Raw genomic sequence first — 10,909 nt, forward strand, 5'->3', positions numbered from 1 at the left:
CTTTCCGGATGACCCAATATAATATAAGACAGTCAATTACAATTAAAGTTGGATATTTCAAATATTATATTATTATTATTTATTAAATAAATTTATATAATTTTCGGACATGATTGTACGCCAGTAACTTTTAATACAATCAATCTGAAACATTAATAATCTGTCCTAAATTAAATTAAATTAGAAAAATTTGTAATTATAAAGAAGTTATTGCAAGCAATATTACTTCAAGAAGCAAATATAGATAAATACGTGTACAGATATATAGATAAACATCACATTTATTTCTTTGATTATTTCCAGGCAGATTTTGAAGACATGAAACGATCTTTTGAAATAAGCGCGATTATTCTTCTCAGTATCAAAGATGTATATTCAATATTTAATCGTTGGGATAATCCTAAGGTACAATTAAATGACGAGATTCATTGTTAAGATATGTCACAAATACATATTTCATAATTTTTCAGAAATCGAAGAGCGTGTTTATGGAAATATTAAGATATATTTTCTTCATGTCGCCGCATACTTTTCCTGTTATTTTTTTCGGACTATTCAAGAATATTGTCGAAAGTTTCCCAGTCAGTATTTATAACGAAATGATAGAACTAAGGACGCGATTGAGAAAACAATTTGAGGTAGAGTGTCTACAATGAGTAATCAAATTATTAGAATCATTTGCATTAAATGAACGATTTTATGTTAAAGCTGCAATTAATTTTTAAGTACACATATAACACTGTATTGTTATTATTCTTTTGATGAAATATTGATGTTTACATATTTTAAATATATCTTTAGTATCTAGTATCACTATAAATAACATTTTCTCTCATATATACGTCATTTAGGTTGCAACGTTACTTTGACTACGCGAGACTTAAAGTCAAAGTTATATTGGTGCAATTGGGCCTTTGTTAATCTAGAATTAATGAAAAGAGAAATTTCCAAGCAATATATCATCAACAAATGTCAATTAATTGTGCATTTGATTAATGTGTGTCATAGGAGTGAAGCATTCAAAATAAATTACTTAAAATGTAGAAAGTATTCTGATGGAAAAAATTTACGAAAAACTACATAGATTGAGACAAGATCTAAGAAATTATTAATTTTTCATATTCATTCGTAGTAACGGGACATAAAGCAGCATGATTTTTCGTTTCTTTGAAGAACCTAACGATCTCTCCTCAAACACCTCTGCCCTCAAACAACGTCATTCTATATCTCACTAGGAATATCTAGTATTAAATTAAGAATTTCTAAGATCTTGTTTCAATCTATGTAGTTTTTTGTACTTTTTCGAAACGTAAAAATTTTTTTTCCGTCAGGATATGCCCAACGAACACAGTAATTGTAGCAAAATGCAGCGTTATCTGCCAATACTAATTTTTAATTTTTATTTTTTATTCAATTGCATAAGCTAAAATTACCTTTTTCGTGTATTTTAGTGCACAATTGTTCATTAAAAATTATCATGTATACAAACCTTAATGTATTGATTTCTACATTTAAAAACATTCTTTTAATCCTCAGTACTCACAAAGGGTTAGCGTAACCCCTCCGATTTTCATAGTTTAGATGCTTTTTTTCCGATTCCTTTTCACTTATTACAAAATATCTTTTGTTTTATGACATATTAGACTTTCTAACTCAAAAATTCTTTTTTTTCAGTCTTCAAACGATAGATTAAAAAAAAATTAGTTAAAATCGATGCACTACAATCTTGAGATATAAGCAAAAGAAGATGCTGGGTTACAAATATCCGAATGTGAATAGATAGGGACTTTTTTGAAATGTGGGTACTGAGGATTAACTATAGGACTATAATATGATCACTACACACACACACACACACACACACGCGCGCGCGCGCGCGCACATGCACGCACAAGGTCCGATAAATTTTGATAAAGCATTCGTGTAGATAAAGCGAACTAAACTGAATCGAAAAGTCTAAAAATTGTCCTAAATTGTTTAAAAATTGTACTAAAAATTATCGAATATTGATCTTCGACAATTTTTTACTCAAATACTATCAATTTTAAAAACAGAAAAACAACAAGAAACAAAAATTGTTTATTTTTTCTCATAGATTTCTAAGAACTTTTTAGTACTGCATTTTCGTTCTTATATTGGCAACTATTTTTACTTTACTATGAGAAAATACGATATTAAAAAATTTTGGAAAAAGAAGTTTATGAAAAGTAAATAAACGATTTTTGTTGTCTTGCTGGTTTTCTGTAAAATTGAGAGAATTTGAGTAAAAAATTATTAAAGATCAATATATATTCAGCAATTTTAAATAATTAATATCCTGTTAACTAATGCGAAAATTGCAAAATGGTAGAGGACTTTTCGATTCAGTTTAGGTCATTCTATCTACACACAAGCGTTTTGTCAAAACTTATCAGACATCCTCTTTTCTCTGTATATATTCTCTGTATTATATTATATTTTTTTAACTTTTGTCTATTTAACATATCTTATATTCGATTATGTTAATATTATAATAACATCCACAATGACATTTGCTTAGGTGCTGCTAAGTAATGATGGTGTATTAATTTGTCCATCCTTTACCTCGTCGGCGCATTATCCTCACGAGTGTTTATACAACATATCTAATAACACATTTATGATGATTTTCAATGTACTCGGATTTCCGGTCACGCAATGTCCTCTTGGCTTCGATAAAAATCAACTGCCAATTGGACTTCAGGTAAAAAAATAAAGCCGTTGCTGTTTAATCATTCATAAATAAAAAATTAATTAGTTTATTTATTTACGAATCAGAAAATAGGCTCAGTATAATAATTACGTAATCGATTATGTAATCGATCGAAACTATAATATAAATTAAATTAATATAAACCAATATTCATAATTGGTTCTTATATTTAAGATCATTTTAAGTATAATTTTAAAATGTTCTAAAACAATTACATGGAGCTGTATTAGTATCTCAAGATAATTTATATAAGATCTTGAAAAAGAAAAGACTATGAATAAAAGATGCAAAATATATAGATAGAATTTTGTTTTCTTGTTACTATATGATTAAAATACTTAAATATTATTATACTATGTCCAGATTGTATTGATTTTTAATTTATTTAAAATTTTGAATTTGTAAATTCAGAGTTTTATGTAAGACTTAATGAACCATTCACATTTAATTAGTTTTAACTTCCTTTTTGTAGATTGTCGCGAATCCTGGTTGTGACCATTTGACGATTGCTGTTGCGCAAGAAATCGAAAGAAAATTTGGCGGTTGGCAAGAACCACAGAGTAGAGGAGTCGTCTGAGAAGCGTAGTATAATTTATAGTAGACAATTCAGTTATAATTAAAAATATATTATAATTTTTAGAGATGCAGCGGATATCCCGGAAAGTATCCGGTATCAATCAGTACTATATAGGATCTCTTCATCCAGATTTCTATAAGATGAAAACATATGACATTTTAATAAAAATAAAAATACTATATATATAAAAATATTAGCGTACAATATAACATAGTACAACGGAAAAAAATATTTTATATATAATTACGTATAAACTTATATATAAAATATGTATTACAAATATATAAAATTATATATAGTTTCATATTTTTATATAATTATATATAAAATTTTTTTTCCGAGAATGGCAACAACAATAAATTATGTTGTTAAATTTATAATACTTATAATCCGAATCCTCTAAATTATCTTGTCTGAGTTTATGTATTTTTTCAATTCCATTGTCGCAAATGATAATCATGCTGCTTCCAAATGTCTACTCTTTTTACTTCTCGTCAAAAGCGTTTGTTCATTCTAATAAATCGCTTTTACACGATATTTATAAATCCTTTAATTCTAATATCGTCATGCCATATAGCCCAGATAGACTGAAAAAAAAATAGTATATTATTCTAAAAAAATAGTGGTGTGAAATTATACCATCAAATATATCCATACACAAATTATATCCATGTGGTTATAATTTGATGTGAATTTTAATACCAAAATATGAATCTTTCACACGACAATTAATAAATTCACACGATAATTAATAAAAATTAATCTTCATTTATTTTTATTAATTATCATTAAAATTCATAATATTTTAATATTAAAAGTATTATTCATATTGAAAGAATTTTAATAGAATTTCAATTATTTTAATTTCTCATTTCAATAATTTCATTGTTGAATCCAACAATTTCAGCGTTTTTTCTTCAGGGATGTAATACTGCTTATTAAAGTTAAACCTAATATGAGTAAAATTACCTTAATGTGAAAAATTTGTCCGTTTAGATACAGCGGAAGAAATCATTGTTAGAGATAATGTATGTATAAAGTTGAAGCATAAATCTATATTGAACAGTGAAACGTAGTATAGTAATTAAACAAACATAGTAAATGAATTTTCTAATTATGGAACATCTCATTTTTTTATCTCTTATCTACATGGCGAAATTATTGATATTCTAAAGATTTATCTTTATATTTATTTGCATGTTTCACTATTTAATAATCAATTCTTGCTTTTTTTAAAGATAATAAATCATTTTTAAATAAATTATTTTCTTACTAGAGTGTAACAAATTTAGAAGTGAGAGATGAAGAAAATTTCAAGATTTTGATGACATTGAGATAGAATCTAATGAGCTGATTGACTATATAAAGAAAAAGCAATCAGATAATTTTGTTCTGAATATTTTTTACAAACAAACTTTAAGTACTTCCGTTTAAATAAGCCCGTTATATACAGGGTATCTCGTAAGTTTTATCGGCCAATCGCTTTTGTGTAGATAGAGCGAATAACAATTCTGAAAAAATTCTTAGAATTCTATGAAAAGAAAATAAATAATTTTTCTCTTGAAGTTTTTCTTAATAAAATTGATAGTATTTGAGTAAAAAATTATTCAAGACATATAATATAATTTGTTTGTTTCTTGAAAAAAATTTTTAACATAAGCTGTGTTGATGGAACAAAAAAATTATAAAAATCCAAGTTACGAAATATATAGGATTTAAGGATGTCCAGACGTAGCAATTTAAACTACAGGTTGAAAATATATGATTGTACACTACGTTCTCCACAAGAGATTATAATAATTCAATTTGTGAAGAGTGGGAATTTGGATGGAGGATCTTAAGAAGATTTAATATGTAATTTGTGTCAAGAAGAGGAGCTGATGCAAAAAGGTCGAATGTCTGTATTTTTGTGTTATTGTTATCTTAGGCTAAATATATAAATATTGTATAGCATGAACATGGCTTCTTTGCCTTTTTATATATTGATTATTTAAAAAATTTATTTTATTTATTGCTGATGTTCACTCAGTTTCTTCTTTCTCCTTCTCCTTCTTTTTCTTCTTCTCCTCCTTAATATATAATATCCTTCTCATTATCCTTTATGTTCGTGTTCTCCTCCTCGCCGAGGTTGACTTTATATAAATTTAAAAACAAGTCCATGACCTTTTCGAACGTGTCCATGATTTGTTTCTCTGATTCAAAGACGAAGTCCGACTCCTCCTCAGCACCCGCAGGGATGCCGTTGTCCCCTCATTTGTTCTAATAATTTCTCCTTCTAATAATGCTTCTTCCTAGATAATATCCCATATGTTATCAGATAAAGGAATTATAAATTCTTGTTCTTGCTCCCTCATTTTCCTCTGTTTCATCCTGTTTGGGATCTACCGCTTTTGAGTGTTCAATCGGTAAATCTTGATGTATTTTACAATGCTTAAAAAAAAATTAAAAAAATAATTTTTCTGTGTAATGAAAATAATAATAGTAATGTGAAAACATAAAAAATAATTAAAGAAATAATTTTCTCATTGTTCGTTTTAGAAAAAAACAAGTTTGGAAAAATGTAAAAAAAATTGCTCACACACAATTATGCACAATTTTACATATAATTATACATAAGTAATTTTTTTACAAATGTAAACCCGGGCTTTGTTAATTCATTATCGTAATGTGTAAATCTATTAAATCATCAAATAGTGACTTTTCCCAAATAAAAATAATAATGAAGACATCCTTTCCAAATGATTTCTAATCGATTCCATTCATAAAATATATTAAATCAAATTGCTGTCTGCTGACTTAGACGCATGACAAAATTTGTTAATAACAAGAAAAGTACTATTATCCAAATGTTTAAATGCTTTTCTCAAATTTCTCCAAATAATTCCCAAATTATATAGACATAAATAAATCAGAAATATTCAATTTGTCTGTTATCTTGTCAGTGGAATTTACTGTTTCAAAACGCTCATTAAAAAATTATAGAAACTTTTTTCTATAATTCTCTATAGTAAATTTTAAACAGAGCTATCAACTGTGAAATGCATAACATGGAATAATATTCATATAATTCGTTCTTATTTTAAAACTGTCTAAAATAATGTCTTAAGATGTTAATATAATCCTGGCATTGACTTATGATATCTTAAGACTATACTTAAGACAGTCTTAAATATAAGAATCGATTATAAACTAACCTTTCGCGTCGTGAAATTAATACTGAATCTTTCCTTGCATATATATATACATGTCAATCACTTAAATTTTAATAGGCACGCGAACTTCCATAAAAGGTCGAAAATCCATACAGGAAAGAAGAACTTCCATAAGCACCGATCATCTTTAAGATCCAGTTTCACAAACGAGAATGGATTAGTGGATTGAAATTTGTTTCTATCCGAATGCGTATTTTAAATATACTTCCCGCTCGTGGGTATCAATCATGAAACTTTTTTCCTAGGATGAAAAATTTTTCCATTAACTTCAATGGTTAGAATTTTCTCCTTTCATTTTCTATTCTAGGGATAAAGTTTTGTGATTGATACCCTGGTACGTACTCAGTGCATTTTAAAACCGTTGTACAATCGACATAAAAATGTGAATTTAACAAAAATATAGAAACGAATTAAACCATGAAAGCCTCAATACATTTTATTGTGGTATTTGATAAAATATACATTGGGTATTTTATTAATTGAGATATCTCACTTTTGCAGTCAGATTAGATTAATGTACAACAGCTTTAATGCACTAAGAGTGCACTAAGAGTGCAGTTCTGCCAATGGAAATTATACACAGTATATGACTATATGCTCGTATCGTATTTCGCTGCATTTTGCAGCTGTGATAGATTTTTAACCTTACTTGTCAACTTTAACGATTTTTCAGTTCACGAAGCAGAGTGATACTTTTTTCTTGTCAAATCTATCTTTACGCATCGATTTAGTATTTTTTTCAAAATTTGAGGATGAGCTCTTAATATTTACCGAAAACTGTATATTTTGTTGAACAAATTGCAAGAAAAGATGTGTTCGTTAAACGATTGCATATTTGATAGTAACGATGATGATTTATCTAAAAAAGATTTATTATCGTAAGTATAATAATGACAAATAAATAAGAAAAAATAAGAATATTGGTATAGATTGATAATATGTTTTCAACAGAGATACGACACTATGCAGAAAATGCAAATGCGAAAATGCCGATATTTTATTACTTGGCCAAAGCGGTTATTGCAAAACTTGTTTCCTAAATGTTACAAATCATAAGTTTAGAGCGGCACTTGGTAAATCTAAAATTATTCGCCACGGTGACAAAATATTGATTGATCACTCAGGGAAATTAAATTCCACCGTGCTCTTACATCTCATTAAAGCTGGTATGAGTGAATCTGCTCACAAAAGACTTATTTTTGAGGCAGTAATTTTGTATGTAGATGGTAAGTTTCCTATTTATATAAATCAAGAATTTTGATAATTATGTGATAATAGGGATCACTCTACGATGATCTCGATATCATTAAGAATATAAGATCATTAAGAATATCATTAATATCATAAAGGAAGAATAGAAGATATATAATTGCATATAATGGCAGCAGTAGAAGGGAAACAATCAATCAAATGTTTATCACATATCAACTGCAAAAGCAGCATTTCACAGCTAATTCAGCATCAACTGTTTTCGCTGTCGTGGCCATATTATATTGGCTGTGTTCAGCAGAGAAAGTAGCTTTGCAACTGTTCAAAAAAATTCTTTAATATTGATTTATACGTTTAGATCTATATGGAACCAAAAGCAAGAACTATTCAGTAAACTATTCAGTAAAGGCAATTTTTATTTAAAATAATTTAAGAATAGGTAAAATATTTGTGTCAGAGGCAGAAAATCTAGTATATATCCTAGAATAGTTCTTTGTAATCGAACTACAAATTGTATTTACTCAATATTTTCACATTAAAAAAATTGCTCATATATTCATTCAAATCTTTATTTGAGATAACATAATTTTATATAATAAATTTTTATTTGAGATGACATTTTTATCGTAAGTTCGTTACTATATACTGTGCTGTGTCACTAGTCTGACATTATGAAAATGAATGAAAATACTCATTTGAATACATTTTTTTTTATTTTCCAATGGAGATTTCATTGTTATTACAATACAAAGATTTTTATTTTCTCTTGCAGGCTTACAAGCTATGTGCAAGTAATATAGAAGTAAATGCTAAAATAAAAATATTTGTGTAACCATATTCAAAAAATATTCATTTAAATGGAATGAAAAAAATATTTATTCGTTTCTTGATGATAAAAAAGTAGTATTTGAATAGATATTTTCATTCATTTTTTATTCATTTATTTAGAATATTAGATATATTCATCGAGCACATCTTGCTTTGTGTAGAAAATCATTACACAAGGAATAGTTCTTAATATTGTATATATCAGAAATAAGACGTTATTTAAAAAATTATTAATAACTTTTTGAGGAACAATTGCTGCTTGACACTTGTTGGAGGTCAGGAATCTCAATATATGTAAAGGTCAAGCTCATTGAAGGGTGGGCTCCATTATTGTATAATTAGCAGAATATTTTATCATATTGAATTTTTGATTATGTATTTTTTATCATGTGAAATTTTAAGATTGAGAAAAATTCTATGAGTATTTGTGTGTGTGTATATGTTGATAGATAATATGCAAAAAATCAATGAAAGAGACATACTGCGACATAAAATTGCTGAGGAAACAAAGACCTCTGGATTTAACAGTTATGCTGTGTCAATGAGTCAAATTTTAAATGAAGAGGATACTTTGGATATAAAACCTATAGATCAAGAGATAAATTATGAAAATGATAATCGACTGCATGTGATATTGGCTAATTTATCAGACGATACCTCAAGAATGGATTTTTTCAATCAGTTGCGTCGAAGATTACTCCTATCGGCAGCTCGGAAACTTAATTGTAACAAGATATTTATAGCTGATTCTGCTGCAGATATCGCTATGAATGTGCTTGGAGATGTATGTTTAGGACGAGGTGCGCAACTTTCCACGCAAGCAAACTTTTGCGACGCTCGGTCTATCGACATTAAGATACTCAAACCAATGAGAGATTTTACGCAGCAAGAATTAGTATATTATTCAGAGTACCATAAGATAAATCCTATTAAATCAATAGAAGACAGTATACCGGCAACTTCTATACAGGCATTAGCACGCAATTTCACGATGGAACTGGAATCTCAATTTTCTGGTACAATATCTACCGTATATCGTACAGCCGATAAAATAAGCCCGAGGAGCAACGTACAACAAAGTTTAGAAAATAATTGTGCACTTTGTGATGCAAGATTGGACTTTGTCCCTTCTGGCAATGAAGTGACTGCCATGAGGGCGATCGAGGTTTCCAAATTAGTGTCTTCCAAATGCATCGATACAATAAGTTCTAATAATGAAGAAAATGGAAAATCAAATTATCTCTTTATACATTCGGACAATAATGGTTGCTGTAACGATAATGCCAACTGTAATTGTGAAAACAATAGAGAAAGACAAGTAACCACAGAGGACGTTTGGAGACATCTCTGTTATAGTTGTAGACAAATATTTCGAAATTCGGATGTTTTACAAAACTTGCCATTACCATTGTTACTTGCTGTTCAACAAAGAGCAGCTTTAAAGAAAATGAAAGAGAAAATCAATGACTTCTTGTTATAAATAGAAATAAAAGAACTTTTGCTTTAAAATTTAGCGTACAAGGCGATAAAAAAGAGACATTTATATATTAATAAAATATAATAATGTGTTATTATTTGTATTTCATGTAGTAAATTAGTTGTTTTATGCATTAGTTTTGTTTTTTCGTGAAACAAATTTTCACTTCTATTTATTTAAACTTCCCTCATCATTATTTATTATTTCTATGTTGAGCTACGCCCATGTTACTTTGGTATACCTATTCTAATTAGTCAAATTGAATTTAAGAATTTTTTCCAGATAAAAGTAGTCAAGATGACAAATAATTTGAAGAAATGAGAAGACAAGTTGCATAAGATATTTGTTAACATAAAGTTTGTTTTTTTTGTTGAACTTTTGATAGTTCATTTTTCTTCTCTTTTTTTTCTTCGTAAAGAACAGAAAAAGAATATCAAAAAGTTCAATAAAAAGAACAGACGTGTAGATATTTTTCTGCAATTTTTAATTGCTGCTTTTTCTGCAAAATTTTGAGTAACTTTTTATTCGCATGTCTGTGATGACAGTTTTAATTTTCCCATTGCCGCCATAAAGACAACATGAAGTCTTATTTTTTTTTCATCTCAAATTCTGAACTGGTATACACCAGTGCATAAATTAGGGCCATGGCACACACAAAAATGTAAACAGTAAGCGAATTGATCAATTACAGTAGAGTTCGTAAGATCATACTGTAAACAGTAGTCAATCCAACATGTTTCCTTAGCTCGGATTTACAATAGGGGATCAATTCTGTATCTCTGTAAGTGAACAAATTTATTAAAATATTGATAATTTCATTGGTCAACATCTAATAAATTTGCTCTTTTGTAATTTTCATCTCGTTTTAAGATACA

General features: G+C 28.0%; 2 protein-coding genes across 2 annotated transcripts in view; both read left to right on the top strand.

Moving 5' to 3' along the window:
* LOC108686568 (fatty-acid amide hydrolase 2-A) overlaps window positions 1-3,452 on the top strand; it is a 7,194-nt gene extending 3,742 nt beyond the window's left edge. Inside the window, exons 7-10 of the mRNA XM_018191938.1 lie at window positions 304-405; window positions 471-638; window positions 2,540-2,722; window positions 3,204-3,452. Of these exons, the coding sequence (XP_018047427.1) occupies window positions 304-405; window positions 471-638; window positions 2,540-2,722; window positions 3,204-3,308 (558 nt within the window). The 3' untranslated portion in view covers window positions 3,309-3,452. The remainder of the gene's footprint in view (window positions 1-303; window positions 406-470; window positions 639-2,539; window positions 2,723-3,203) is intronic.
* Window positions 3,453-7,255: 3,803 nt separating this feature from the next.
* On the top strand, window positions 7,256-10,167 carry LOC108686527 (cytoplasmic tRNA 2-thiolation protein 2). The gene is made up of 3 exons (XM_018191881.1): window positions 7,256-7,398; window positions 7,472-7,746; window positions 9,007-10,167. The coding sequence occupies exons 1-3, from the start codon at window positions 7,331-7,333 to the stop codon at window positions 10,035-10,037; spliced, it is 1,374 nt and encodes a 457-aa protein (XP_018047370.1). The 5' UTR covers window positions 7,256-7,330; the 3' UTR covers window positions 10,038-10,167.
* Window positions 10,168-10,909: the final 742 nt, after the last annotated feature.

Source organism: Atta colombica, unplaced genomic scaffold (assembly GCF_001594045.1).
Source record: "Atta colombica isolate Treedump-2 unplaced genomic scaffold, Acol1.0 scaffold187, whole genome shotgun sequence".
NCBI classification, from domain to species: domain Eukaryota; kingdom Metazoa; phylum Arthropoda; class Insecta; order Hymenoptera; family Formicidae; genus Atta; species Atta colombica.

Bases quoted from the DNA above. Each gene is read 5' to 3' on its own strand.
- LOC108686527 (XM_018191881.1), top strand. From the start codon at position 7,331: ATGTGTTCGTTAAACGATTGCATATTTGATAGTAACGATGATGATTTA. The intron at 7,399-7,471 runs GTAAGTATAATA...TGTTTTCAACAG, and splicing joins TCTAAAAAAGATTTATTATC to AGATACGACACTATGCAGAA. The intron at 7,747-9,006 runs GTAAGTTTCCTA...ATATGTTGATAG, and splicing joins AGTAATTTTGTATGTAGATG to ATAATATGCAAAAAATCAAT.